The sequence below is a fragment of the Penicillium citrinum genome (assembly GCF_028827155.1).
Source record: "Penicillium citrinum strain IBT 23319 chromosome Unknown utg000003l:1.0-4596430.0:1.0-4598250.0, whole genome shotgun sequence".
Lineage (NCBI taxonomy): Eukaryota > Fungi > Ascomycota > Eurotiomycetes > Eurotiales > Aspergillaceae > Penicillium > Penicillium citrinum.
Genome location: NW_026622688.1, coordinates 4,121,381 through 4,149,103, shown reverse-complemented (window position 1 = coordinate 4,149,103; position 27,723 = coordinate 4,121,381). Strand labels below are relative to the sequence as shown.

The window sequence follows — 27,723 nt, the reverse complement described above, 5'->3', positions numbered from 1 at the left end:
GATTACGTTCTACTTAGTAATGGGTTGCTGTCTTTTCTCTCTCTCTCTCTCTTTCTTGTTCTTTATCAATGAAGAAATCTCAAAAATGATCTTTGCAATCACCGAGGCCCTGGAGACAAGTCCATTCTTTTCTTGTTGCAGCTGGTTGATATTGGTGGCTGATATCTATGCAAACGTATATTCACGACGTACAACTCAAGGTGTTTGATTGCTAAAGTCGAAAAATGCCACCACTCCAATGGCTCGTGGACATGGCTCGTTGAGATCGTGAAAGGGATATAGCATTTGGTGTATAAACAGAACGCTAGAAGGCGAACTGTGGGAAAAGGCGCCCATATGGTTTTGCAACACTTTATTTCTTGCCCGACTTCTTGATGCCTTGCTGACCAGTGTTCAGAGGACCCTTCTTGCCCTTGGCCGCCTCCATCATATCCTTCTTGGCCTTGGCGTCTGTCATATCTCTTGTCAGGAATACTATGCAATAAGTTTGTTTAGGAGAAATATGAGAAACTAACCGGCCTTCTGCTTCTCACGGAAAGCAATCTCGTCCTCGTCCAACTCCTTCTTCTCCTTCTTCGCGGCCTTGAGGGGCTTGACCTTGCCACCTATTGGGGAAAAACATTAGAATTGACTCGATATTTGAAGGTGTTGTCATGAATAAAAAGAAGAAAACACAGAGAGGGAGATTAGTAGAGGAAATAATTTCCATACCTTCTCTGCTTTGACCACCCATTTCTGCTGTGAGAATAGATCGAAACGAAAGGAAAAGTTTTGATGTGACGAGAAAAGAGTTGAGGGGCTGCGAATGCGATGGCAAATGAAAAAATCCCCAGAAACGCTTATCGGAGGGGCGATCATACCGCCTGCCTAACCAGGACTATAGCAGTCCCCAGTGAAGATTTGGCCGACGCCGACTATCTTCTTCTCTCCAACGTGCGCGACATCGATATCATATCGACCTCAACATCGTCCCTTACATGATTCAACTTGTCAGGACCGAACATCTTATGTGCTTGGATTGATCAGAACTGTGAGGCGTTGGTGCGAAGGCAGGCCCCTTAAGCCGGTTGGACTTTCACATACCTGAAGACAGGTTTTATCTTAAGAGCTCGCGCTAACTGAGCTTTCATTACTGAAGCCTCCTCCAAAGGCCGAACAAAAAGAGATTCCAGCAGAAGGAAAGAAAGAAAGATTGAGAATCACACTTCAGTTGTGAATTGTCTACTCAATAATAGCCAATAAAATGGCGTTGCATCAGCGGTCGCGGTCTCCGTCGACTCCTTCTGAGGGTGAGATCATTGAATCAGGCTCAGAGATGAAGGCAACTGCCTCACAACCTCCTCTTAATGGCACCAGCGTTGACCGTCCCATCATAAATAGCATCTCCTCAGCGCTCAGATCTCCCAGATCGCTGAGAGGCAGCACGTCACCACGCCGACGGAGGTCTTGGACACGGTCGCGATCAAGATCCCGATCCCGATCTCGCTCTTCGTATCGCGACAGCAGAGGCTACAAGCGCAGACGCAACGACGAGTATGATGAGTACGAGGACCGCCACTCTAGATATGATACTTCCCGTCAGTATGGCTCGAGATACGATGATAGGCATCATGCTCGAGGCATGCCTGCCCGCTCCTTGAAGTCGTATCATGACTACGATCGCGAAGAGAGCTACGGTGGTGGGTTGCGATACACTGACGACTACGATTATGATCGACGAACAGATAAGCGCCAGCGAGCCCGGAGCCGATCCCCTTATCGCGAAGTCCGGAAACCTAAGCAGTATGACGAACCAGATTCGAAAGGAAATGGGGCGTTGCATCCGGTAGATACAAAGAGACGCAGGCCGTCTTCTGAACAGGTGATGACCGAAACAAAGGCTCCTGTTGCTGCTCGGGATCCAAAGCGTGAGGCTGAAAAACCAGAGAATCAGGTGAAGCAGGTTCTTCCCACGCGGGCCTATGTGGCTGATGAGTATGTTTTATCCCCCCCCCCAAAAGCAGTTGAAATGATTCACTCAACTAATGTTCATTTTAGACCGGAGAGGCCTATTGAATCGGAAACAGTAGAAGAATCACAGCCAGCTGAGCCAGTTGATGAAGCTGCCGCTTTAGAGGCTCGTCGGAAACGTCGCGAAGCCATTCGGGCTAAATATCGAAGCCAAGCGACGCCTTTGCATCTGAAAGCTGTGCATGCTGATGTTCCTTCGACTCCGTCTACACCTGGAGCCGAGTCTACTCCTAATCGACTTGATACGTCAGGTAAAACTCACAACTCGAAGCATAGTGATCCAGAGCAAGCTAACCTGTCTGCTCCATTCATAGCCTCGCCACAGCTTTCACCATCTCAAACGCCCATTGATCAGTCTGGAGACTCTTTCCCAGGCTTTAACATTGGCAAAGATACTGATCTGGCCAATCCAGAAACTCCAGTAGATGGTACCGAAAAGGATGAACCTTCTGCAGCAGATTACGATCCGACATTTGATATGAAAGAAGAGAGACAGAAACATGGAGGAGTTCAAAGTTCAAAAAATGATGTATCATCTGCTGCGTATGATGAGACAGAATCAGCAAAGCAGGATGTTTTGATTCCTGATGCTGCCCCCGAAAAACCACCAGCCCCTTCAGAGGTCAAGGATCCTTACGACATGTTTGCAGATGACGACGACGATGATATGTTTGCCGAAGATCCGAAAAACGACCATCCTGCCCATGCCTCAGCGATGGCCGTCCCTCAAGCCAAAGAACTAGACATTAGCATGATGGACAATTGGGATGACTCCGAAGGTTACTACAACATCAGGCTTGGTGAGTTGATCAATGGCCGCTATCATGTCACGCAAACTCTTGGCAAGGGTATGTTTTCTGCCGTTGTCCGGGCCACCGACTCCAAGACGAACAATCTGGTTGCTATTAAGATCATTCGTCAGAATGATACCATGCGTAAAGCTGGTATGAAAGAGATTGACATCCTAGAGCAATTGCAGGAGGCCGATCCGGAAGGCAAGAAGCACGTCATAAAATTCGAGCGTCACTTTGAACACAAGGGCCACTTGTGTATGGTATTTGAGAATTTGAATTTGAATCTGCGAGAGGTACTCAAGAAATTTGGACGTGATGTTGGGCTGAACCTTGGTGCTATTCGTGCCTATGCTCAGCAAATCTTCTTAGGGCTCAGTCTAATGCGCAAGTGTAACATCTTGCACGCAGATTTGAAGCCAGACAATCTTCTTGTCAACGAGCAGCTGAATGTTCTGAAGGTTTGCGATCTAGGGTCGGCATCATCTGCTTCGGACAACGAGATAACTCCCTACCTCGTCAGTCGTTTCTACCGTGCTCCAGAAATCATCCTTGGAATCCCCTATGACTACGCTATTGATGTTTGGTCTATTGGTTGCACCCTTTTCGAACTCTATACTGGCAAGATTCTTTTCACCGGCCGCAACAATAATCAAATGCTCCGTTCCATAATGGAATGTCGCGGAAAGTACCCGCCAAAGCTTCTTCGAAAAGGATCTCTCGCCCACCTTCACTTCGATGATATGCTTAACTTCCATAGCACGGAAGAAGACAAGATTACAGGACGTCTGGTGACGAAGGTCGTGGATTTTAAAAAACCGACTCGTGATCTCAAGACACGGCTTATGGGGAAGGGAACACGTGGAATGACGGATGTCGAGGTGAAGGATTTACAATCATTTGTTGATTTCCTAGATCGTTGCCTCAGTTTGAACCCTGAGAAGCGGTGCACACCCACTGAGGCATTAAAACATCCCTTTTTGACCCGCAAATAGCGAGTGATTTACATAGTATCCTCATTTCATTCTATGTCCTTACTCAAATTTATACACATCAGTCATTTGGGTTGTTACCTTTAGGTTAGCCACTATCTAGGCTTTCATTCTACTAAATAGTAGCGTAGTTCATACCTGTAGTATGCCTAGGCGTGATCTGAGATAATAAGGCTCATATATGATGCTAAAGCTCAATGTGATACTAGAAGTCCTAGAGTGATCACCAGACAGGTTCAACTTCAGGACACAAGTAGTCACGTACATAGTACTACCGTGTAGACCGAACGTGGGCCTCGCTACTACACTTACCTATTAGTTTTCTAAAGATACTTGTACATAAAATGCTACTGTAATAAGGGCTGGATCTCTGTTGATTTCCCGTGCTAACACAGTCCGATGAACTAAAATTATCATTGGATAGATATCCTTGATTCTTACGGTGTAGGAACAACCTGTCTTACTATATACATCCCTGAGACAGGCCATGCGGCTCAAGATGACGGGGCCAAACGCAAGACCAACAGTTCATGAACAGCTCATTGCGTTTGCGCAAGTATTACAGTAAATAATTGCTTACTCTGATGATCAGGTATTAGCGTGGAGCCACTAGTAGCATCCTCTGTATGTAAGAGCATTCCGTACAACCTGTCGCATCGCCGCAGAGTCGACAGATCAGCTGATAACAAGGCATCCTCTGCGATCTGCAAATCTCCATTCCATTCCATCTCAGCCTGGCTTCATCTCAAAGATTAGCTTCTATTGCTACGCCCCGCTCGCCCCCCCTCCACCGCCGCTCCCGGAAGAGTATGCGACTACACCGTTTTGTACATAGTCTGTACATACATATGTACGTACTAGGCAGAATTGCAAAGATAGTGGAGATGGCTCTCAACCACGACATCATCATCATTCAACATTGGGGTGGCGGTCCTAAGGCAATGCCGAGCCTACTAGAAGAAACTACTGCAAGACACCAACGTATTTGCATCTGGGGTGAATGTGATGCTATACCGGGAATCGGCAAAGAGAGTCTAGAATAAGCAAAAACCTCCCTGGATCCAATAATCAGCGCGTGGCTGCTTCATGCTATGACCAGCTATTGAATAAAGACGATCATTGGGACGGAGTTAGTCAGAGTACGGAGTAAACTTCGTGATTTCACGGGTCCGGCATTTCAAGACTAAACACGGCCAGTAGTTCAGCTTGCCTTCGACATGGGTTCTAGATCAGCACACCTGGCAATAAATGATCCATGGTACGAGTCTGACTGTCGATCGTTAGAGGATCCTTTTCGGATCCGACTGTTTGATGCATCACAAACCCGTTCTTCCCGTTACCCCTTTCGTCCGGGTGGTGTTGCCTGAGGGAAACGAAAACCAATGGAAGGGATGAAGATTGTTGGAAGAAGGCAAAGACAAGTCAGAGCTGCACGCGTCCTCAGGCTACCTGTTTCTGTTTCTTTTCCCGGATTGCCCGAGACGTGGGCAAATAGGGAGAGAACGGCACGAGAATTGAATAGTGGATGATAGCCGATTGGTTTATCTAGCATTCACTTTTGGGATATTACAGTCCAGTCTAGTCATCGTCTACAGTATGTACTTGTACATATGTACAGTAGTTACAGTTTGCATATGTAGGAAAATACGGAGGATGAGAAGAAGCTCGTTGGTCTTCCCCAGATATTTCGCGTGCGGACTATGCCGGATGAAGAAGGGAGCGGCGTGGCCGCATGGCCATCGATGAGTTATGGGAATGAATCCCATAGGATGGAGGTCAAAGAGTTTCGAAGAAGGTTTTTCTTTTTCTTTTCCAAAGGCGTCGTTCATCTCTTGACCTGCAAGTTCCACCGTCGAGTGCCATAACTACTGTATCGCCACCTATTTTGGCCCATCTCCTCTTGCGGTGTACTCCGGAGGTGGCAAAGGTATCCGCGAACGACCACACCAAGTGTTGATGATGATGATGATAATGATTATGCCATTCATGATGTCGAGATGTGTTTATTTTGTGGGTCTCACTTGATGCAAAACTGCGTGGTCAATCCCCCCCCCCCCCTGTGGTCTTCCGCCACATGTAAGACAAGGAAGATTATGTTTGCACTGTATGGTAGGGCGAGGTAGGGGAAATATTCCGCATACAGTACTGTAGTGTACATATCTTCCTTCATGGGATTGGTCAGGATCAGTATGGGGGAAACGTTTAGGTCAGGGCTATGAGTAGTGGCAGTGAATAATTTGGATAATATGGATCCTGATGCAATAGAGCAGGACTAGTGGAAGTGAACAAGTGGATAATACTGGCTACAGAGGATGAAGTATGGAGTACATGCAGTGTGATGGGTAAGAATAAGAGTTGGCGGTGAACAAGGAGTACTAGCTACATAAAGTACATTTGGAGTTTAACTAACTAGAGATTGTATGTACACTACATACATAGTAGGATGACTGTGGTACGAAATAGACGGTACTTAGATCTAAATAGTAAATGTATAGTAAATGAATGTACTCAATAAATTCTCGGGGAGCAAGCGACCTGCAGCGCCAATTCTGGGGTAAAGGAAGGTGCGTGAATGTGAAGTACAGACAACGGGAAGGTGCGATGTGATGCACCATTTTAGGCAATGGCCTGCACAGAATATACATAGTACGGTTTAGGAAGGCATTATACTAGGGAAGGCGCGACCAAGGCATATTGTGCTCAGCCTTGGCAGTCAACTGGACCAGGCTGATTACAGACACCTCTTACGGAGTACTGACTGACCTCTCAGTTCTTGGTCTCTGCTCTCTGGCCTCTGTTCTCTGACTTTCAGCGTTAAGAAACCCCAGAGTCAAAAACAGTCACCAAGTCACACAGACCGACCTAGGCTGCCTGGGCTGTGCATCTACCCAATCATTCCCCATCACACCTGCCAGGGTCTCTACAGAAGACTCCATACAGTACAACACTTTCTCGGGCCCGTGCGAATGTCCAGGAATCTCCACACTATTCTCGAAAAGAAAGAACGCCTTGGGCAAATTGGTTGGTCAGAGCACCCTGCCTCATCGCCTCACTTCCAGGCCCTTCCCAGCATGCCGGTCTTTTTCAGTCCTCTAACGCGGTGGAGAATAGAGTTACGAACGGAAAAGGACTAACTCGCGGTGAAAGGGGAAGTATAGACTTCATTGCGTCTTGGGTGGAAAAAGTTGTGCGGAAAGTATGGAGTACGGAGTACAGTACAGACTGATCCAGTCATGCTCTCATCCTCGCATTGGTCTGGGAGGTTCGATAATCTGCATTCAACATAAACGCGCTCCTTCAGAACCATGGATGGATGAAACGAGACAGGGCAGAAACATTGCCTCCCCATTCCATTCCCAACTCGTATCCACACACATCATCCTGCGGGGCTGGGAGGAAAGGGGGGGCTGGATCCTCGTTGGATCCGATGAGGTGGCGGGAGCACTAAGTCGAGACAGCAGAGAGACCAACAGCAGGCCTTTCCTCCCCTCCTCTCTGTTATTGCCACACGGCCAACAGTGCCCCCCTATTTTTCCAGGAGGCCCTTCTGCAACGCCAGACGATCGTTATGTACGACCCCGATCTTTGACCAATCACCGCCTGCAGGTGGCGCCTGCATTTCGCTGCACTCGGGGCTCTGGTGATTGGTGGGTCGCATTGCTGCACACCGCTTCGTCGAGTCGAAAGCCACGGTGGCCCGCCGCTAAACAAGTCCACATGGGTGATGCCCACGAACTGGACGCATCATCGATTATTTTTATCGATGGGTCCCTCCTCTTCCCACCCATCCTTTTACCCCCCCCCCTCAACACCATAACAATTCGATTCTCTTAGCCTTGTACTACTTCTCTCCTTTTCCCATACGGTTGTTGCTGTCATAATTTTTTTTTATTTCTTCCTTTCGATATTATTATTCTTTGGATTTCTACTCAACCCTTTCCATCGGGATTAAAATTCTTCGACAAACAAAAATATTCTCCCTTTGGACCAACTGGATACCTCCGTGGAATGGATTCCAGCCTTTGAATGCCGTGGATTTTGGATCTCTAAAAAGCCCAGGACCTCCCTATACCGCCTTCCGCACTTCCCCCCCCCTCCCCTCTACTACATCTATACACTCATCTAGTTCCCCTCCTTCCAGGGAATCAGAAGATAAAAAAGGACAAGGACATTCCACCACGACTAGGTTCACTTTTTCACTTGGATTCTTTCTTTCTTTTTCTTCTTGATCTCTTGATCGTCTTCGTCAACTACCCTTCTCTTGTGGTGGCGATCATGTATCCTACTATGCTGCCAACTCCACCGCCTTCACCAACACCCCGTTGCTATGCTCCCGAGGATCGCCTAGGATTTATTTTGGCCAACCGGCTCGAACTGACCGGTATTCTCGGCGTGGGTGCGTATGGCGTTGTCTACACTGCCGTGGATATTCACACCAACATTCGTTATGCTGTCAAGGCTCTCAATAAGACTGGACTGGATCCCCGCCAGTTGAAATATCAGCAACGCGAGATCCGCCTCCACCACCAGGCTAGCCAACACCCTAACGTGGTTTCCCTGGTCCGCATTATGGATTCCTTGGACTGCACTTATGTCGTTATGGAGTTCTGTCCCGAAGGTGATCTATTCTCCAGCATCACTGACAAGGGCAACTTCGTTGGAAATGACCCCTTGGTCAAGCGCGTATTCTTGCAACTGCTTGATGCCGTGCAGTTTTGCCACAACCTTGGAATCTACCACCGGGATCTTAAACCTGAGAACGTGCTGGTGACGGACCAGGCAATGACAGTCAAGCTTGCAGACTTTGGCCTCGCAACTACGGACTACTTTACCTCGGACTTCGGATGCGGTTCCACCTTCTATATGTCGCCTGGTAAGTCTTCAATAACCGTCATTTTCGATAACATGAAGCTATTTTGCCCCCCCTCGTTCCCCTTCCCGTTCCCCTCTTTGTGAGACGGACTCTAATATATTCGAAACAGAGTGTCAGCAAACCAACCCTCGCCCCATGTCTTGCTACGTTTCAGCTGCCAATGACGTTTGGAGTCTCGGCGTTATGCTGGTGAACTTGACGTGCGGTCGCAACCCATGGAAGCGTGCTTCGATGGAAGATTCCACATTCCGGGCATATCTCAAGGACCCATTCTTTCTCAAGTCCATCTTGCCTCTTTCTACCGAAATGGTTTGTATTCTCAGCCGGGTATTTGAGCGTGATCCTGCAAAGAGAATCACCATCCCAGAGTTCCGTCAATTGATCCTAGAGTGCCCCCGGTTCACTGAAACTCCCGTGGCTCCCTGGGTGCCGGAACAGATCCCGCAGGCCGACTACTATGCCCAGCCCCAGATGCCATTCAACGTCGTGGATCCGATGCATGCCCAATACTCTGGCTCCTCTTCAGACTCTTCATCGCACTATTCAGACTTCTCCGAAGCTGCCGTTTCAGATACTTCCGCCATCACCGAGGATTATACCGATCTGAATTCCATGTCACCTGTTGTATCGCAATCAGTACCTGACTGCAAGGTGGTTTTCCCTCATCCTATCTGCGTTGAGCCCCCCCATTCCTGCAAATACTTTCATGGGTCCATCCATTCCGGTTTGCTAAAGGATCCTTACTCGTTTTGCATTACTTTTTGACGCACCTCTACGATTTTCACGCTCTCACATTTACCACGACTTTTAACCACATCCACCGGGCTCATTTTCTCCCGGGTATCTTGCTTTATCATCATTATAATCTTCTTGGCTCCTTTTGTATCTCTCCAAAACTCCTCGCTCTGGACAATCGGCCGCCCCTTGGACTTGGCTACCCTTGTCTTTCCTCACCCCTGGACATATTTTTCCCCTTATTGGATTATACCCTTTGGACTCGAGAGATTCGAGCCAGCTTTGCATTGCCCAATCGATCCTGAGTTTTCAACCTATATTCCGGAATTTTTTGGGGGTTTTCCATTCTTACTGTTTTAATATTTTCCCGCACATACCAGGAGGAACTTTGTTTTTGTTTGTCAAAAATTTATTTTGGGATTTCATACTTTCTTGGACGGATTTATTTGAAGAGAACACGTCCAAACGTGGATTTTGTGATGAACATTGGCTTTGAACTGGATGCAAGCAAATTCTTTGCTCAAGGCGTTGGTTGTTGGTTGACTGTTTTTCACTTGGTGCAATTGGTGTCTATACTTGATTTGCTTCTTCCTGTCTTCTTTTTTCCTTTTTATTTACTGTGACGACTTTTATGGGTGGTGATCTGATCTTGGTTTTTTTTTGCTTCATTCCGCGTCACGTGCATAGATTTCCCTGCGGCATATGGTTTGGCTGCGTCGGTTTGCTTTTTCTTTTTACGATATGATACCTTGGGAATCCAAATGGAGCGAAACAATTGCATCATCTCTATACACAAAACAAACTTATGGTATTTGATAATAAGATCCGATGAAAGCTTGCAAACTTAGTTGGCGGTAGGCTTGAGGAACCCAGTTGAATTGGGATCAACTTTGATATTGGGGACTCTTCTGATAAACTCACATTCCCTATGCTCGCTCCAATTCTCTTCTTCCTGACTCATTCACATCCACTCACTGCCATGAATGCTTTCCATGCTCACACCTCACTAAATCCCTCCGTGCAACGTTACGCAGTCCTACGGCACCGCTAAACATCGTGGCCCTGCCCCGACTCTGCGGTACGTTTCGTGTGGTCGTTCCAGATAGACCGTGCCACCGTGAGACCCGTCTTTGCTGCCCAAGTGAGATGCGAGTGAATGAAAATTGAATGGCATCAGTCCGAGATGGTGAGTGCCATAAGGGATACGATGGAATTACTCAAGGAACCACAGCTGTCGAACTCAAGCTGTTCCCATGACCTGTTTTATTGTATGTACTTCTTCGATATCGGAACTCTTAAGTCCCAAGATCTTCCTTTCACATCAGCCTTGTTTAATGAGTAGTGTAGAGGAAAATCATCCAGTAAATGGTAAATATTGGATGCTGTGTTTATGTACAATAAGTAGTACGGTTGCTGGAGGAAGCAAGAATAGTAATTTCGAATCAATACCATCATATCACATATTACGTCCTCCAGTAACCCGAATCGTCTCTCCATTCACATAGGAGAAATAAGGGCTGACCACACCCAAAATAGACCGTGCTGCTTCTTCGGGAGTCGCCGGGCGACGAAGTGGAATATCAGGGAAAGCGTTGGCCTCCGCATCGCCTTGCTTGGTGGCTAGCTGCTTGCCTGGGATACCCAGCGCAACCTTAGTACCATCTGGAGTGGTAATGAAAGCTCCTGCTTCCTTGGCGGCTGTCAGACGAGTGGTAACGTAGCCGAAGGCGATGGTATTAGAGCGAACGCCGAAGGCCGGTCCCCATTCCTTTGCAATAGTACGAGTGAGGCCAACGACACCGGCCTTTCCAACGGCATAGTTGGCCTGGCCACTGTAGGAAGTAAGTATCTAATCAGAAAAGGAGGGAGAATGTTAACAAAAACACAAAGATGTGCACTTACGCATTGCCGTGAATGCCACTTGTGCTGCTGATATTGATAATGACTCGCGGCTCCTGGTCTTTGACACGGAAGTAAGGCGCCGCCGCCCGTACCAGACGGAATGGAGCCGTGTTATGCACAGCTAGCATGGTTTCCCATTGCTTATCGGTCATCTGCCAATATAATTTCCTTAGTAAGTCTCCAACACGAATGTAGGGCGGAGCATGATTGGGAGGGTAATCCAATTGACATTGCTCATGCTCGGAGAAAAACGCCGACACACCTTGTGAATCACTCCATCCCAGGTAAACCCGGCATTGTTGACAATAATATGAATCTTGCCGCCGCCAAACTCGGCAGCACGCTTCACCAGCTCAGTTATATAGTTGACATCCGTAATATCACCGACGACGGCAAGGGCTCGGCCGGATTCGACCGAATTAATAGCATCAGCTACTCCATTGGCCTTTTCTGTTTGAGGTTGAGAAATTGAGTTAGGATGAGACATTTAAGCCATATGTGAGATACACAGAAAGATAGTATATACAGTGCGATACATACTGCTATCAATGTCAGCTACTACAACCTTGGCACCTTCATTCGCAAATAGTCGTGCCGCCTCGGCGCCGATACCTTGACCAGCACCAGTGATGATGGCAACTTGGCCGGCAAGCATGCCGGCCGGGTAGTTGAGGTGCCTGTTGACCTGGTTGAGGCGATCGGTAGGAGCCATGATATCTTTGTAGAATCCAGAGGTGTGGTGAGGGGAACGTGAAAGGTGGGAAGTCGGAGCTGACCTTATACACTTTGGGGGGAAGCTCGGCGATGAGAAATGCCGAGGCTCGCCGGACCGAAAATGTGGGGTAAGTATGGATGTGAATAGTGCCAACATCAGAAGCATTAGAATTAACCAAAAGAGAAATAGAAGTTGGAATAAGAGATGCACAGATAGTGTTTACTTCTCAAATAACCGGGGTAGCCGATTTGATCAATTTGTTTGCTATCGAATTAGCCGATTCGCGTTTACTTTCGAGCTGTTGGGAATACTAATCTACTGAAACGCATCAAAACTGTCCTCCCTGTAAAGTACAGAAAACATCAAATGGCCTCTACAAGTATCCCACCGATACGTAGCTCCCCTAAATGGAATTGTCATATTCCCCACTTTTAGTAGCACAGATACAGTCGTTAGACGAGATTGATTGCAAGAACGAATCCACCGTGGCTTCGTAGCCGGCGATAATCGGGAGAAGACAGATGCTCCCACCACCATCATTTAGAGAATCCGAGTCTATTCCCGCCACGTAGGAACTGGCAGACGCCCAAGGAATGATTTGCAAGTGTTCGTTCAAAACTTTGGAGTCAGTCGTCATATCATTGTCGACGAGCTTTGGAGGGTCGAGGCCGGTAGTATTGAGTGTCGCCGTCAAGATGGACAATGTCTCACGAAATTGCAGCAGTGAACCCCGTAATAAAAAGGCACGAATCTGGCGATCCTCATCTTGGCAGACCTCATAGTATCCATATCGAATATCAACTCCAAGCTCTGCGCGCGGAATCCGAGAAGTCTCCGGTGATATCAAATACTCGAATAGTTGTAGAGTCAGATTGAGGACCGAAATAACCAGGAGCAAATTTGCGCTGTCCTTCGCACATTTACAGCACTGTAAAAACATCTGGCATGCGCAAAATGTAGTCTTTATTGTTTGGAGGCTATGATCGAAGCGGAGAGGCATGGTGTCGGCGAGTAGATGATTCAACCTGTTCATATGGAACAGCTGCATATCAATACACTCACATGGTGCGTTTGAGAAAGGAGATGAAACAGAGCCACCCAGTGTCGGACTTGCTATTCCATCTGTCAAAGTATCTGATGAAAGGAAGGTCGGTGTCACTGGTGTATGCGGATAGCTTAGACCGATAGGCAGAGGAGGGCAAGATTCCGCAAAATCAGTGAAGGGCGAGCCATCAATTGCTGTCAACTGTGATGGGCAGATGGGTGTTTCCAAAGCCAATTCATTTCCGAAATTTCGTGGAGTTTCCCAAATCCCCGGAGCCGTTGAAATAAGGTAAACCTGGCAAAGTCAATATAACTGTTTATGATCGAAAGGGATAGTGACTCACCTCATCATCTAGCAGCGGATCAGTAACATGAGCTGAATATTCTACAGCTGGAATAGGATTTCGATCAGGTATCGGAAGAGGTGGAACGATTCTACTGCCTCGAGAGCCACGCAATGGAGGCTTATCTTCTTGGAGCTGGCCGAGCTTTCGCAGAGTGGCTCGATTCTTGCTGCCCTTCGGTTTCCCAGACCGATTAGCGAAGCCATACTGGCATTGCAGGCCATGACGAAGACACCGAATGCAAACGTTCTTGCCGGACAGGATGCATTTGACTTTGGACTGCCTACAATTCTCGCATGCAGTTCGGAGTTTTGGCCCATCACCCCCAGCATACGGACTGCCGTTGGTCTCTACGAGCATCGAGAGAAGGGGAGGGGAGGTGTAAGCGATATCGGCGAAATTTGAACTCGATCACTCGAGAGAGTAGAAGTTGGGGTGATGCAGCAAGGGTGGATAGTCGAGATAGAAAGAAGATCGATTGGAAGGGAATCACGCTTCTAAAGAGAGCACAACCACCCTCTTCTCCATTCGGTACCCTTTTGCGGGGCATCTCTTCCTATTCTTGTATATATAATACATAAAAAAATAAGAAAATAAAATGAAATAAAAAACTTAAGCTTCATGGCAAATAGCCAACACAGAAAAAAAATGTCACATTCGCATTTGGGAATCCTGAACCGGCGGCAGCCGCATCAAGAGATCAGCCGCTGTGAAACCCCAGATGCTTCCATCTGATCAACCTCGCATGGAGTACTAACTGGCACATTGAAAAGGGTTCTCCCTACCCAGGCGGACCTTTCAACAGGCTGCACTCTGATCCGGCCCAGACAGGATTCGCTGAGCTGTTGCTTTTCCGGAGCATTGCTCGTGACGGCACGCCAAAGGCCCTGGAATGACATAGGGGTCTCCCAAGTCGCACACCCGGATGCAACATCGTAAATTCATGGCTGGGCGTTAAGTTTGCGTTCTCTTTGAGCTAACGGGACTGACAAGTCGGCTAGGCCCGAAGCTTCGCAGCCAATGATACATCCGTAGCAAGATGATGCACCATGTGAAGGAATTAGACGTCTTAGGACAAACTCGGCTGACCGGAACAATGGTTCTTATTGTATTCACAATGATGGATTCATCGCTTCTTCGTTGGTCATCGTTGCACATCACTAAGCTAGAAAATCGTCAGCAGGGACCGAAGAGATCGCGGTAAGAGCCCCCGCTCTCTAACGTACACTACATCGTGTATGTTTCATTCCATGCTACCTCCAAAGTATTCCATGAGCACATTGTCCAACCTAGCGTTCCCATCTTCTTTGCCATCTAGACTCGGGCGCGTGGAATCTGACAAATCTCGGCTGTGCCGCTGTGCCGATAATCAAACGCTTTCAAGAGACCGGTCAGATGAGCTACCGCTGCACAAACAACCAATACATGGAATATCTGATGTGAGCTGCCAAAGATATCAAATTGACCAGGGCGTAACCGCTCCGGTACGCGAGCGGCATAGATGCTCGCACCCAGGATATATAGGAATCCTTGAAGAAGAAGCCAAGTGAGGCCGATTTGTTGGCGCATGCTATCGAACCCAAAGAGGTATAGACCGTGAAGAACGGGAAATACAGCCGACAGGCCCATCCCGACAAACATTGCCGCTCGGAACGGCCTCCAACGGGGTGTTCGGAACCGCGGGAGTATCGAAACACCAACACACCCTAGGCCAATGGTACAGATCATTGTCCAGTACCGGCGTTGCAGGCTAGGAACACAGTAAAACCCGTAGAATACGCTTGGGACAAAGCTTCCCACGATGAGTCCCACAATGCCGATGTAGTCAAGAGCATTTCCATATCGAGCCACAGTTGGCGAATGATTGGAAATGGTGTGGTAAGTCGCTGACATGCCGAGACAAAACGCGGCGCCAGCAAAAAAGCAAGTAAATGCTAATATATCCGAATCATCGGCCGTGTGGTAACGAGGCGACAGGGCACGATAGAGTTGGTATCCTGCGGGAAAGGCGAGAGCACCGGGTAATAGATGAGAATAGATGTTAACAGTTTCGTTATGAAGGTAACCCAGGGATTGGAAGGAAACCCAGAATGAAGACGACGCAGGTCGGTATCCCGTATGAATATGATGGTTATCCCGTTGCCAATGAGGCAAATCATCCCAATGCAGCAGTTTTTTCATTACCGTGGGTAAATTTGTGCTCTGACTGCTTGTTCCATAATTCTTCCCCGTCTCCTGTACCTGACGACGCTGACGAGCCATTGTCACATGCAAAAGGTACAGAGCTTAGGGTTCTGATTATAACGGATTTGCCACGGATTTATGCACGACAGGTAAGCAAACCAGTCACTTTATGCCAGTTACCCGAAACTAAACCAGCCACAGAGGATAGTAGCAAAATCTATGTACAAGATTCGCGAATGTTGGGTGAGAAGTTGGGGTAAGCCGAGGAACCACAAAGCATCCCGTTGGGGAATTGATAGATGCACCCATGATATATTGGTAATGGCACCTTGGATATGTCATGATGCAAATGGTGCAAACATTTGGATCCACCGCGCCTGCCAGCGAGCGTCTAGACTGAGCATCTTCACACCATGCAGCCTGCACGAGTATCGGGAAGCCGATTGCGGCCAGTGGCAGACTTCCTTGAAAGTGTAGGGTTCGTCTCAAAAGGGGACAAGAAGTACGTTGATCTCAGGGATTTCCAGGTCGACCGCGTTTATTGACAGGGATCCCCGCAGACTGCTCGACCACTCTGCTCAGAAAGAGTACTATGACAAGATTGTTGAGCGGTACATGAAGTTTTGTGCCCAACATAGCAGGAATCTTGATGCTGCACTCACATCACTTCCCGCAAGCTCATCCAGCGATGTAACCTCGAACCCAGCTGCCGCTCAATCATCGACCAAATCGAACCCCGCAGAGCGCGCAGGACCTCCACCATCCGCGGAGCTATCCACTCTTCTTCTTTCCCTCCGAAAGCTGCGAGAAGCCATTCTTGCTACTGCAGCAACAACACCAGCTACCTTTTCCCAGCGAGTACATGTCTTCTCCATCCGCTTATCAATTCGCGCGCAGCATCCACCATCGTATTTCCCGTCACTGCGATACAGCCTTGAGATGTTGCATTCCAAGTCGCATCCCCTACCGGACTGCGAGGTAAAAGAGATTGTATCCTACTTGATCCTCGATTTTGCCTGTCGACAGAATGATATGGTGTCAGCCTTCGAGTGGCGTGCTCGTGCACGGAAAGACTACGGGTTTGAATCCCAGGCCATCGACAACGTGCTGGGCGCATTAATGCATGACAATTGGGTTGTATTTTGGCAAATACATAAGAGCGTGGACTCATACATGCGTGCCGTGATGAATTGGGCTGTGGGTCGGGTTCGACGTCAGGCCCTCAAGGCAGTGGGAAGTGCGTACCTCAACGTCCACGTTAGTTGGATTGTGGGCGGGTGCACAGGGGACGAAGAGAATTGGACCTGGGAGAAATTGGTAGAAGCCGAGAAACTTGGGTGGGAAAAGGAAGGGGACAAGGTCATTATTCGACGGCCGAAGGTACGCCCCCCACCGAAGCCTGCACCTGAGGCCCGTTCCTAGTCATATAAGCATATTTTCAGGCGTTGTTTGGTAAAGTCCTGCATGGATATTGGTCTGTATTGGTCTGGGTCATTTTCTTTTTTAAGCGTGGAGTCTATCGACCGTGTGATGTTGTTCCAGGTTGGCGCTTTACATGAACATTAGAATCAATCAAAACGATAAGGTTTCTCTTCTTTGTATTTGGTATCATAGTTTAAAGTCCGCGTTCGATCGATCTAGGTTGGTTTGTCCTGAAAGATGCTGTTTGGAAATAGTAGCTGCGAGTTGCCCCTTCAATTGACCTGCGTTGTCGGAACAAAGCTCATACACAGTCGAAAGATTGAATATGAGACTGGTAAAAGAGTGATTTGCGGCGACCTGGGATTCCAAAAGCTGGCGGGCCTTCAGGGAGCAATAAGTCAATCGGTCCATACTCATATATCTGAGTGCTGACTTACCTCATCTAATTGGCCTGTATACAGCAGACACACAGCAAGATTTTGAGCCACCAAAGCTCCATCACTCCTCTGGTTATCTTCTAAAAGAGCACGCCACTCGTCAATCGCATTTTGATAATGGCCATCAGACATGCTGATGAGAGGTTTCAAGAGTGCAGCCTTTTCGGAATTCTGAGGCCCATCGAAGGCTTTTTGTGCGGCATCAATATCACCAATCCTTAAGAAAAGAAGGGCTTTTCTTAGCTTCGCAGTCTCTTCTTGTGTCTCGGGTGCTTGTAGTCCTTCCAGCGATCTTCTAGCTGCATCGAGATCGCCCATCTCAACTAACGCATTCACGCTTCTAATGCCTAGATCTGCCAACCGTTCTTTCCATATTCCTCTTTCTATCTCGGTGGTGTCACTTCTCATCACTTGCCTCCTTGCTTCAAGGCCAATCTCATATAAGCCTCCAATGCTTCTGCGTGGATCACCGAACCCAATACTCTGAAGCCGGACTGCTAGAACGCGGAGTGGCCACGGGACAATATGGCGTGGGAAGGGATCATGCTCAGCTTCGTTAACACCTCCAGAATGTCCATCCTGGTGAGATGGATCAAGACTAGAGTCGATATAGTAAAATGTGGAGTTAAGATCTTCAAGAGCTTTTGACTCCTGCGCCGCGAGAACTGTATGACCAGAAAGCTCGAGACAGGCAAGCCTCGTGTAAAAGAGGGAGAAGATAATCTTAATATCCGTAGTTGCTATCAAAGACGATGTGAGTATCGATCCTGCAAAATGCGCAGCAATCAAAAAACGACCCTCTACTAGCAATCTTTCTAGGATGCCGAGGTTGGCCGACAATGATTCGCCAGGATCGAGAACGAGGAAACGGGAGCGCAAAGGAGGAGGAATATCGATGTGAGATAGCTGATGGTAAATATTGTGTCGTAATAGGAATGAAAGATCTTTCCCCAGAGTTTCAGGGAGGTCATCAGGGGCCAACGGGTCCAATTCTTGAAGGGAAGAGCCGGAGAAGTCGTTACCGCCAGTAAACTTTTGTTGAATAGTTGTAGGTGAATTTGTCGAGCCAGGGGATGATAAGGGACTACACAGGTCAGATTCGGCTTTTTGACTATCGGAGATTTAGCTGATCCTCTCACTCATCTGATGCATCCAGTGGCCCTCGTGTAGAGCTGCGGGGTCGTGAAGCTGGGGAATCGATCAGTATGCCACTACTTCTAAGAATGGATAGAAAGGCAATGTATAACATACACCGTGAAGCATTGCGCTTATGTTCTTGCGGTGATAAGGCCATCTTGGGTAAGCTTAATTTTGCCCCGGAGTAAGCAACCCAGAGAGTTTAGCTTGGACGTTTCCTCGATGTTGTTGTTCCAAATCGTTGAAGCTGCGATAAGCTATCGATCTGTTTTGCCCAAGGCGGTGTGCGGCGCGAAGGGCAAGGGTTGGCGCGAGCGGCCATGCTGTCTTCCCCGGAAAACAACAAGCTGTCAGCCATTCGCTCTCTACTCATTTTCTTTGCCTTTGCTTTCTATCGCATCAGCCCCGGAGACATCAATTGAAATCATCTTATTTAATTTTCACAATGGTTGCTACCAAGAACAAGTACTCGGTCATCCTGCCGACCTACAACGAGCGGAAGAATCTCCCTATTATTGTCTGGCTGATCCAGAGGACTTTTACTGAAAAGTACGAAATTCAGTATGGTCGGACCTCATAAGACTTTTGCTAATACGAATATCTTCGCGAACAGTAACCTGGACTGGGAAGTTGTCGTCGTTGATGATGGTTCCCCTGATGGTACCCTTGAAATCGCGAAACAACTCCAGAAACTTTACGGCCCCGAACACATCAACCTCAAGCCCCGCGAGGGTAAGCTCGGCCTCGGTACTGCCTATGTGCATGGTCTCACCCACTGCACCGGAAACTACGTGATCATCATGGACGCCGACTTCAGCCACCACCCCAAGTTCATCCCTGAGATGGTTCGCATCCAGAAGGAGACTGATGCAGACATTGTCACCGGTACCCGCTACGCCAACCGCGGTGATATCAAGGGTGGAGTTTATGGCTGGGATCTTTTCCGCAAATTCACCTCTCGCACCGCTAATCTGATTGCGGACGTCATGCTCATGCCCGGTGTCAGTGATTTGACCGGAAGTTTCCGTCTGTACAAGAAGCAAGTGCTCGAGAAGGTCATTACCAGCACTCAGTCTAAGGGCTACAGTTTCCAAATGGAAATGATGGTGCGCGCTAAGGCCATGGGTTACAAGGTGGAGGAATGCCCTATCACTTTCGTGGATCGCATCTACGGCGACAGCAAGCTTGGTGGATCTGAAATCGTCGAATATCTCAAGGGCGTGTTCAACCTATGGCTTAAGGTTTGAACGATGTCGTTACACCAGTCTAATATGTTGCACCGCGCATAATAATCTGGAAGATTTTGAGCCCGATCAACCTGTCCTTCGATATACCCCATCTTTCGAGATCTTCTTATTCCAAATCTATATACTTCTGGGTGGTGTTTACTTTTTTCTGTTCTCTCTATGCTTGTGTCGTATGCCAATAAAATACCAAATTTGATTCCATATTAAGTATACGGATAAGTCTCTTTCTCATATCTCATAGCTTCTAGATGCTCTGCAGGTAACCCAGAACGCGCTTGGTCAAGTCCTCCTGGCCTTCGTCCCGGATGTTATGGCTTGCGCCGGGGACTATGCCGCTTTGTTCTGCCCAGGAAGCGCCTCCGGCTTCCAGTGCTTGCTTCCATCTCGACATCAACTTCTCTTTGTCTACCCAGGCAGGGCAGTACTCGTCATTGCCGGAATAGAGGACCAGCAGTTTCGACTGAAGAATCCCGCGGGATCCCACAGCTCCGAATGTTTCTTGATGACGCTTATCGCTCAAGTCAGAGCTAAAAAGGTCATCTTGGGTTGGGTTTGCAGGGCTATCAGGGCTCGTTAGGCTTAGGAATCGACGAGCACTAAGCGGAGCATCACCTGGAAGACCAAGCTGAGCCGTCAAATTCATCGGTAGGATGGTGTCTTTGCCATCCTTGGTCCAAGGCAAGGTCTTGGCAGAATTGACGAGCTCATCGAAGGCCCCTCGAACTTCGTTCGGGTTTGCGGCAGCTTTCATGATGGCAAGGACAGCTTCACGGTCTGAAACAGGGGCCTGCATTATAGCACCGTCAAGCTCCGGGCGGACTATATGTTCAAGTCCAATGTCAAATTCGGGCTTTGGTAGTGGGTTAGATGAATAGATGTAGTGGAGGACATCCTGGCTGCCTGTTGAATGACCCATAACTACAATCTTTGCATTCTTTGATGGGGCACCAGGCTGTCGAGAGGCTTTGAGGTCGCGAATGTACCGCACACAGTGACCAATCTCTTCGACATCCTTATCGAGACTGCTAACCCCGAAGCCATTGTACGAGGAAGATAGAAGAATAGAAAAGAGTGACCAGTTGGTCGACTCCAAAGCCTCTGCCAGCTTCGATACGTATGGTACTGTACAGAAACCGTCGGTTAATCCACCCACGAAGATCAAGCTGTTTGACTTGTTGACGTCGGCTGTGAACTCGAAGGCCACCAGCCTGGGAGCCTGTGCATTGAGTTCTTAGATAAGTATCAAAATTTGCAATGAAGAATTAAATAGAAGGCCTACATATTCGTGAAGCACGCCACGGTGGGACAGTCCACGGTCTGGTTTTGAAGCCATTGCGGATAGGTAGTGACGAAGTTGAAGCTCTGCGGTTGTTGGAGGGGAGTGATCTGACTTACGGGCCTGACCCACCGCGGGGCTTTGGTGATCCCCTCCTTACCTCATAGTACAATATAACTATACGCATTGTTCTTCGATAAGCCAGAACAGTGCTCTGATAATTATTTAAGGTAAATTTTGGCTGTTGCAGCTATTGCAAATTCTGTCAAAATAGGAATATACACTGTTTGTTTCGAAATAATTCCATCCATCTTCCGGCTCAGACTACAAAGCCGCAGCAATTTCAACGCAGATAAGAATATCCCGAGCTTTTTGATTTGGGATGGTCAAGAATGTCTTCATAAGGAAACACTAGCAGCCTTTGATAGTCACACAAAGTCTCAGTTGGTAGGGACCTACTGTATCTACTAGAAATTTTGGTCCCTGGATAGCTCCGGTGTGGAGACAAAATCCGGTAGCTCAGCTTGAGAGTAATTAAATTTCAAGTAGGAATCAATACTAGGGTCTACCTGCTACACAATTAGCAGATAGGTACGGTTCATAAGTTCAATTCATTGGAACACATGGTCGTGTTCCAATGCATATATTAGTTAACTAGGGCTCATTAAACCCTAGTTAGTAGTTTGGGTGTAGGTAGTACCTGTATGATTCTGGAAAGTGCATATCCATGGATCTCATACTGTTACTGGTAGTACTGGTACTTATTGTCAAATCATCTGAAGCATGGATATCCTACTGGATTGTACTCGCCGCTTACAAACGTGTATCTAGATCCAGAAATTCAAGGTCCTGTTATAACGCGTTTTCCAATGGCATGTGCGCCCTGAATGGGTAGTAATTATTATCTTGAGGGGTTTGATAGTCAGTTTTGGGGGGTGATTGGAGGAAACTCGGAATTGGGGTTTCGACGTCGGATAGTACTAGTAAACGTCTGCCTTCGCATGGAAGTATTGCTGAGAGTTTGAACAAGAATACTACTGATACTGGTGCAAGCGAAACAGACGTCTTGAGATTGAGATAATCTTATAATGCATAAATTGAGTTCTCGTAAAGCTTGATGGATGACTGAGGCCTGAAGATACATAGTTTAACATCAATGCTGATGAACACTCTCTTTCCTTATGCGATAATTGTAAGACATGCGAAGGTTCATGGACAGTAAAACCTACTTTGAACTCTACCTTGGAAGGCCACCGACGTCATTATATTTATTTAAAGCCTCAGGTTCTATGGGTTACACTGTTGCTAGATGGTCATGGTCTCATAGCAAGGAGCCCATATACATGTCACTTCAGTTAGATGCCCCGTAAGAATGCAACCGTGTGCATTCGATCTGTCGCATATCCCGAGAAAATTTATATTGAGAGAACAAAGCAAAAACAGTAGAAGAAAACCGGGAATTGTTGACTATAGTCTTCCACATATGACTAAACAGATACTCTTAACTAGATGGACGAGGGTATGTGAGCTAACTACCACCTTGTTCAGATAGAGATCGGTATCAATCATTTCTGACATTCAGACATTTCAGTCTCGAATGTTGTATATGGACACCATCTAGCAAAATCTTCACGGTCCAATAATAGTAGTCAAAAATAAGAAATCAAGAGATATGGTTAGGAACTAAAAAGTGCATTTGTTGAAATGGCGTCGTGTGGGGCAAATGTAGCTACTGAATTAGGTATAGCGCCTGTTCTCGTTGGAACCTGCGAACTGCCGCGACTTGCTGAACATTCCAAGCTCTTCGCGAATTTTTCGCGCATCACCATATCTTATTATCTTCAATTGACTCTCTGCGTATACTCTCAGCTCTATTGAGGATCTTGAAAAATAAAACAACTTAGATCACGTGAATGCGTTTGCGGATATATCCAAGCTTTTGATGGTATCCGACCATCTCAATTAAAAGATGGCGCGCAAGTCTGGCCGCGTGAGAGCTTCGAAGGCGGTCTATACAGAAGACCCATTTGCCGCCGCTGGAATCAGTGATGAGGAGTATGATGAAAAGCCTTCGAAGAAAACTAGAAGGTTGAAAGAGGAATCTCCATCTGACGATGAATTTGTTGGCGGAGATGACGATGAGGATGAAGATGTTGATGACGAAGAAATGGAAGAAGCGGCTGCTTCCGAGGAGGACAAAGACGCGGAAGTCGAGGAAATGGAAATAGAAGAATCCGAGGGGAATCTAGCTGGTGGCATGGGAATGGATGTCGATGTGCCAGTATTCGTTACCAAAAAGAAAGCTGCGGCTTCAAGCGCACGACCTAGAGCTCGCCTACCGGATGGAAAAATGGAGATGGATCCGAATGAGTCTCATTATCGAGGTGGCTTAGACCATAACTCTAACACCTCGAAAGAAATGCTCTATAGGTTTGCATTTGGATCGGATGACCGGGATCTCATTGCCGCAATATACCAGCGAGACCGCTGGAGTGAAGGCGCAGACTCATGTTTCCCTCGTCGCAAGACTTTACAAGCTTTGGACAAAGGGAATGACTACAAATATGGGCCAACTTTTGGTCAGGTCCCCAAATATTGCCAGGAAGAAAGAACGACCGGCTGGGATTGGTACTACGACAAGGAGTTTGGAGTTCGATTCAGAGAAAAACAGAAACTGGCAAAATTGAAGAAAACGGACCTGAAGGACTACCTCGCGAAGCTACCAACGAAGCCTCACACCGTTCTCATGGGACCTGTTGACCAAAGGAGGCAAATTGACCTGGACTACCATGAGCCCTATGACTATGGCAAAGTCTGGGAAAAGCCGAGCCAAGAGGGAGGTAACCCGAAACCTAGAAAGGCTGCTCGCGAGGGCTGGCTTATGAGCTTTGGTCAGAAAATTCAATGCTTAGCTTGGGCCCCGAATCAAAAGGGAGCTTCTCAGTACCTGGCGGTGGTTGTTCCAATAACCAAAAGGCAGAAGGACAATTACAATTCTTCCGATGGAGAACATAGGACAGCATTTCAGCCCACGCCGGCTTATCCATGTGCCATACAAATATGGGAATTCAGAGGTAGAGAGGCTAGTACCGAGACAGACTCACTTGATATGGAATGCAAGCCGCAAAGACGACTGGTCATCTGCACTAAATGGGGCGATATAAGAAGCATAGCCTGGTGTCCAATGCCTCGTGACAAACGACCCGAAGACGATCAGGGCGAGAACGAAAGTATAGGGCTTCTGGCCGGTATCTGGGGAGACGGAAAGGTTCGGGTTTTGGATATCAAACTACACCGTGGCTCTTCCCGAGAGGAATATGGTACGTTACCGTCTGAATAATTTGTTGACACCTCCATAAGTATGTCTAACTCGTGTCATGAAGTTCAAGTGGCCTCTCCTGTCTTTGAAGCTCGACCGTCTTCGACTATCTGCTCATGTGTGACTTGGCTTTCTCCCAGTGATATAGCAGTGGGTTGCTCTGATGGCCATGTTGCTATTTGGAGCATTCTGCCTTTCTCATCGCCAGAGCCGCAGCCATATTCCTATAATCTCATACACTCGACATGGATCTTGAGTATAACCTCTGCCTACCCGACTAACCCTCATCTTTTATGTACGATTTCAATGGATGGCGAGACTCGGCTCTGGTCAATGGTTGACCCGGACCGCGAAACTAGTTCAACGGTGCGCATGCGTGTTGCTGCCAATCACGTCAAATATTCACCTGTATTGCAAGCTGTCATCTCAGTTGATGAAAATGACTTTGCTCGTATGATGCCCATCCGCCGTTTCTTCGCGTCGACGGCGATAGCAAGACTTCCCAGTTCCGTTACCAGTCTTGCGCCCTGCAGCTCCTGGCATCCCTGTATGCTCACTGGCGGGACAGGTGGCGAGGTCACAGCCACCAATCCGCTTCGCAAGCTTCTCTACACTAAGGAGCAACAATACCAACAGCGTTGGTTTACCCATGAGTGGGTGGCTGGGGACAGCGCAGATAGTCCTGGAACCAGCCGGTTTTTTGACGGCTACAAGGCGGAAAGTCAGGTGCTGGCGAAGAACCGTGCCGATGAAATTCGCGGTATAACCAAAATGAGCACCACGACAATCTATGAAGAAGGCACTCACGTCACAGCGCTTGATTGGAATCCCAACCGCCGATGTGCGGCCTGGGCCAGTGCTGCAATGGGCTGTGGTCTATTACGCGTCGAGGATCTGGCCATCTGAAACGCCTAATTGACCAATACCCGGTTAAAAATATCCGGCAGAAACGGTAGATCCGGTAGATCAGTGGAAATATGTTATGTCACAATTACTGATCCAGAAACGAGGGATCAATTACCTCAAGGTACCAGCGCTTCGAGAAACTAAGAAAAGTAACTAGGCAGCGGCTTTGGATAAGTGTGGATTACCCCAGCCACGCTAATATCGACCGGCCCGCTCGGCTTCCACTAAACGTGGGTGATTTTCCATGTGGACGTCCCGCTTGTCAAACAAAAGAGAGGAAACAGAGAAAAAAAAAGGTGGCTGGGGTCATTTCCCCAGCCACTGGTCGATCCCCAGCCAGTTTATTTCACCATGTGGATCTATACATCATGCTGGGTGACATTTTCATCAAGATCGATTCTGTCGTCCACTTTTAAATCGGCTTCTCTTCATCCTCTCTACTCAATCTCTCAAACTCAACTCCTCTCTTATTATCATTCACGTCTTTTTTTATCATCCTTCCACTTCAGCATTTCTGGACTCATTAATTTCTTTGTTTACATCCCACATCTATAACGACCAAACAAACGATTTTTCGCCTTTTAAGATGCAACTCACATCTACTGCGGCATTAATTGCCTTGTCTTCCATCGGTGTGACCTATGCCGCGCCTCTAGCGAATTCTCAAGACGGTCTCGCTCGCCGCAAGCCAGAGTATGAGGTTGTGAACGTTGGCGGCGAGTCTTCCAGCTCGGCCCCTCCCGAGGTCGAGACCATCACTCAGACCATGAATTCAGTGGTAACAGCAGCTGGTGCTCCCGCTATTCCTTCGACTGTGACAATCACCGCTACACCCTCCAGCCTGATTGCATCCTCAGAAACTCCCAGCTCGACTCCTTACTCTCATCTTGCTCCGCCTCCCGGCAACTCTTTTATGCCACCTCCTGACTCTTCATCTTTTTTCCGTCGAGGCTTGAAGGCTGCCGGTGATCCATTCTTATATGCTCGCAGCTGGACTCCATCTTCCTCCAGCTCTGCGACACCTCTTGTCGCTCGTGATGCCAGTCAATGGTATTCCTCATCGGTGGCAACCCCCACGCTTAGCGTGTCCGCAGCATCCCTTGTCGCGCGTGATGTCTATGGTTGGTACTCGTCTTCAGTGGCCACTTCTTTCTCCAGCGTGATTGCTTCCCCCTCTGTTGTTGCTCGTCAGTGGGGTGGCTGGTCTTCCAGCAGCCCTGTACCATCCTCTGCCACGCCTAGTGTGTCTGCAGCACCCATTGTCGCTCGTGACGCCAATGCTTGGTACTCATATTCGGTGGCCACTCCTACTTCTAGCGTGGTTGCGTCCTCATCTTTGGCTGCCCGACAATGGGGCGGATGGTCCTCCAGCAGCTCTCTGCTATCCTCTGCCACTCCTAGTGTGTCCGCAGCTCCCGTTGTCGCTCGTGATGGCAATGCTTGGTACTCATCTTCGGTGGCCAATCCTACCTCCAGCGCTGTTGCTTCATCTTCTTTGATTGCTCGACAATGGGGTGGCTGGTCTTCTAGCCTCCCCCTTCCTTCATCCTCCAGCTCTGTCTCTGCGACTCCCCTGGCAGCACGCAACATTGATGGGAACTCGTACACTTACACCCCGTCGGTGACACCCTCCGCCTCGGCCACTCCTTTTGCTCGCCGAGCCATCTCCAGCATCTCGAGTGTGGCTACCCCTAGCTCTAGCCATGATCTCCCCGCTGTTGCCTCTTTCATGCCGTACTAAATGGCCTGATAACACGTGAAAAGACGACGAAAAGAAAGATTAATGAATTTATGCAATTCCCGACCGATGAAACGACGCGAAGTCGACAATTAGACAATATGGGACGAGAAAGAGCTACGAAGCTGCAGCTTGACATTTGAAACCCTCTTTTTATTTTTATTTTACAATTTGCGCGGCGAATTTCCTTCCACGATGGCAACAACGAACACGCATTTCAGGAGTTTATTTGGTAATTTTTGTGGGAAACTTGACGAGTCGTACACTTTCACCCTCTGTATTCTTTTCTTTTTTCATCATTCATGGACATGACTTGACTTGATGCTTTGAACGGGCAACGACCAGAATGGATATACTACAAGAACGGGCCCCAGGGATGACATAGATAGATTAGCTTAAAAGCAAATAAGAATGAGATATTCTTCAAAATCTAATATCCTTCGAAATCTCTGCAATTCATACTAAACATTCGAAAAACAGAACAACAAAATTATGTCAGGCATTACAGCATTCGCCTGAAAAGTTAAACCGTCCATGCAGCCTGTTAGATTGGCAATGATCGGCTTAGTCAGGCTGGCTGCGTGGCTGGTTGCCCCGAGTGACGCGCCCGTCCGGCAGAGTAAACATGCCTGGCGGTGCTTCTGACTACAC

General features: G+C 47.9%; 12 protein-coding genes across 12 annotated transcripts; 6 read left to right on the top strand and 6 right to left on the bottom strand.

The window, feature by feature from the left end:
- Positions 1-352: 352 nt before the first annotated feature.
- N7469_004785 (translation machinery-associated protein 7) lies at positions 353-733 on the bottom strand (the record flags this gene model as incomplete). Its single annotated transcript, XM_056643705.1, has 3 exons — positions 353-450; positions 516-605; positions 712-733. 3 exons carry the CDS (start codon positions 731-733, stop codon positions 353-355), a joined length of 210 nt encoding a protein of 69 aa, XP_056503117.1.
- A 510-nt stretch (positions 734-1,243) lies between these two features.
- On the top strand, positions 1,244-3,796 carry N7469_004784 (putative serine/threonine protein kinase (Prp4); the record flags this gene model as incomplete). Its single annotated transcript, XM_056643704.1, has 2 exons — positions 1,244-1,974; positions 2,038-3,796. 2 exons carry the CDS (start codon positions 1,244-1,246, stop codon positions 3,794-3,796), a joined length of 2,490 nt encoding a protein of 829 aa, XP_056503116.1.
- A 4,272-nt stretch (positions 3,797-8,068) lies between these two features.
- Positions 8,069-9,431, top strand: N7469_004783 (serine/threonine-protein kinase; the record flags this gene model as incomplete). The annotated part of the gene is made up of 2 exons (XM_056643703.1): positions 8,069-8,666; positions 8,776-9,431. 2 exons carry the CDS (start codon positions 8,069-8,071, stop codon positions 9,429-9,431), a joined length of 1,254 nt encoding a protein of 417 aa, XP_056503115.1.
- A 1,426-nt stretch (positions 9,432-10,857) lies between these two features.
- On the bottom strand, positions 10,858-12,015 carry N7469_004782 (SDR family NAD(P)-dependent oxidoreductase; the record flags this gene model as incomplete). Its single annotated transcript, XM_056643702.1, has 4 exons — positions 10,858-11,233; positions 11,304-11,455; positions 11,566-11,753; positions 11,844-12,015. 4 exons carry the CDS (start codon positions 12,013-12,015, stop codon positions 10,858-10,860), a joined length of 888 nt encoding a protein of 295 aa, XP_056503114.1.
- Positions 12,016-12,421: 406 nt separating this feature from the next.
- On the bottom strand, positions 12,422-13,766 carry N7469_004781 (Zn(II)2Cys6 transcription factor domain-containing protein; the record flags this gene model as incomplete). The annotated part of the gene is made up of 2 exons (XM_056643701.1): positions 12,422-13,357; positions 13,407-13,766. The coding sequence occupies 2 exons, from the start codon at positions 13,764-13,766 to the stop codon at positions 12,422-12,424; spliced, it is 1,296 nt and encodes a 431-aa protein (XP_056503113.1).
- A 954-nt stretch (positions 13,767-14,720) lies between these two features.
- N7469_004780 (hemolysin III family protein) lies at positions 14,721-15,668 on the bottom strand (the record flags this gene model as incomplete). Its single annotated transcript, XM_056643700.1, has 1 exon — positions 14,721-15,668. One exon carries the CDS (start codon positions 15,666-15,668, stop codon positions 14,721-14,723), a length of 948 nt encoding a protein of 315 aa, XP_056503112.1.
- A 335-nt stretch (positions 15,669-16,003) lies between these two features.
- Positions 16,004-17,012, top strand: N7469_004779 (uncharacterized protein; the record flags this gene model as incomplete). The annotated part of the gene is made up of 2 exons (XM_056643699.1): positions 16,004-16,092; positions 16,118-17,012. The coding sequence occupies 2 exons, from the start codon at positions 16,004-16,006 to the stop codon at positions 17,010-17,012; spliced, it is 984 nt and encodes a 327-aa protein (XP_056503111.1).
- Positions 17,013-17,198: 186 nt separating this feature from the next.
- N7469_004778 (uncharacterized protein) lies at positions 17,199-18,665 on the bottom strand (the record flags this gene model as incomplete). Its single annotated transcript, XM_056643698.1, has 3 exons — positions 17,199-17,393; positions 17,450-18,533; positions 18,589-18,665. Coding segments are annotated over 3 exons (1,356 nt in total), but the record flags the coding sequence as incomplete, so codon positions are not given.
- A 366-nt stretch (positions 18,666-19,031) lies between these two features.
- On the top strand, positions 19,032-19,833 carry N7469_004777 (dolichyl-phosphate beta-D-mannosyltransferase; the record flags this gene model as incomplete). Its single annotated transcript, XM_056643697.1, has 2 exons — positions 19,032-19,135; positions 19,200-19,833. 2 exons carry the CDS (start codon positions 19,032-19,034, stop codon positions 19,831-19,833), a joined length of 738 nt encoding a protein of 245 aa, XP_056503109.1.
- A 244-nt stretch (positions 19,834-20,077) lies between these two features.
- Positions 20,078-21,166, bottom strand: N7469_004776 (uncharacterized protein; the record flags this gene model as incomplete). The annotated part of the gene is made up of 2 exons (XM_056643696.1): positions 20,078-21,049; positions 21,113-21,166. The coding sequence occupies 2 exons, from the start codon at positions 21,164-21,166 to the stop codon at positions 20,078-20,080; spliced, it is 1,026 nt and encodes a 341-aa protein (XP_056503108.1).
- Positions 21,167-23,078: 1,912 nt separating this feature from the next.
- On the top strand, positions 23,079-25,334 carry N7469_004775 (transcription factor TFIIIC subunit TFC6; the record flags this gene model as incomplete). The annotated part of the gene is made up of 2 exons (XM_056643695.1): positions 23,079-24,429; positions 24,493-25,334. The coding sequence occupies 2 exons, from the start codon at positions 23,079-23,081 to the stop codon at positions 25,332-25,334; spliced, it is 2,193 nt and encodes a 730-aa protein (XP_056503107.1).
- A 586-nt stretch (positions 25,335-25,920) lies between these two features.
- On the top strand, positions 25,921-27,075 carry N7469_004774 (uncharacterized protein; the record flags this gene model as incomplete). The annotated part of the gene is made up of 1 exon (XM_056643694.1): positions 25,921-27,075. The coding sequence occupies one exon, from the start codon at positions 25,921-25,923 to the stop codon at positions 27,073-27,075; it is 1,155 nt and encodes a 384-aa protein (XP_056503106.1).
- Between the last annotated feature and the right edge of the window lie 648 nt (positions 27,076-27,723).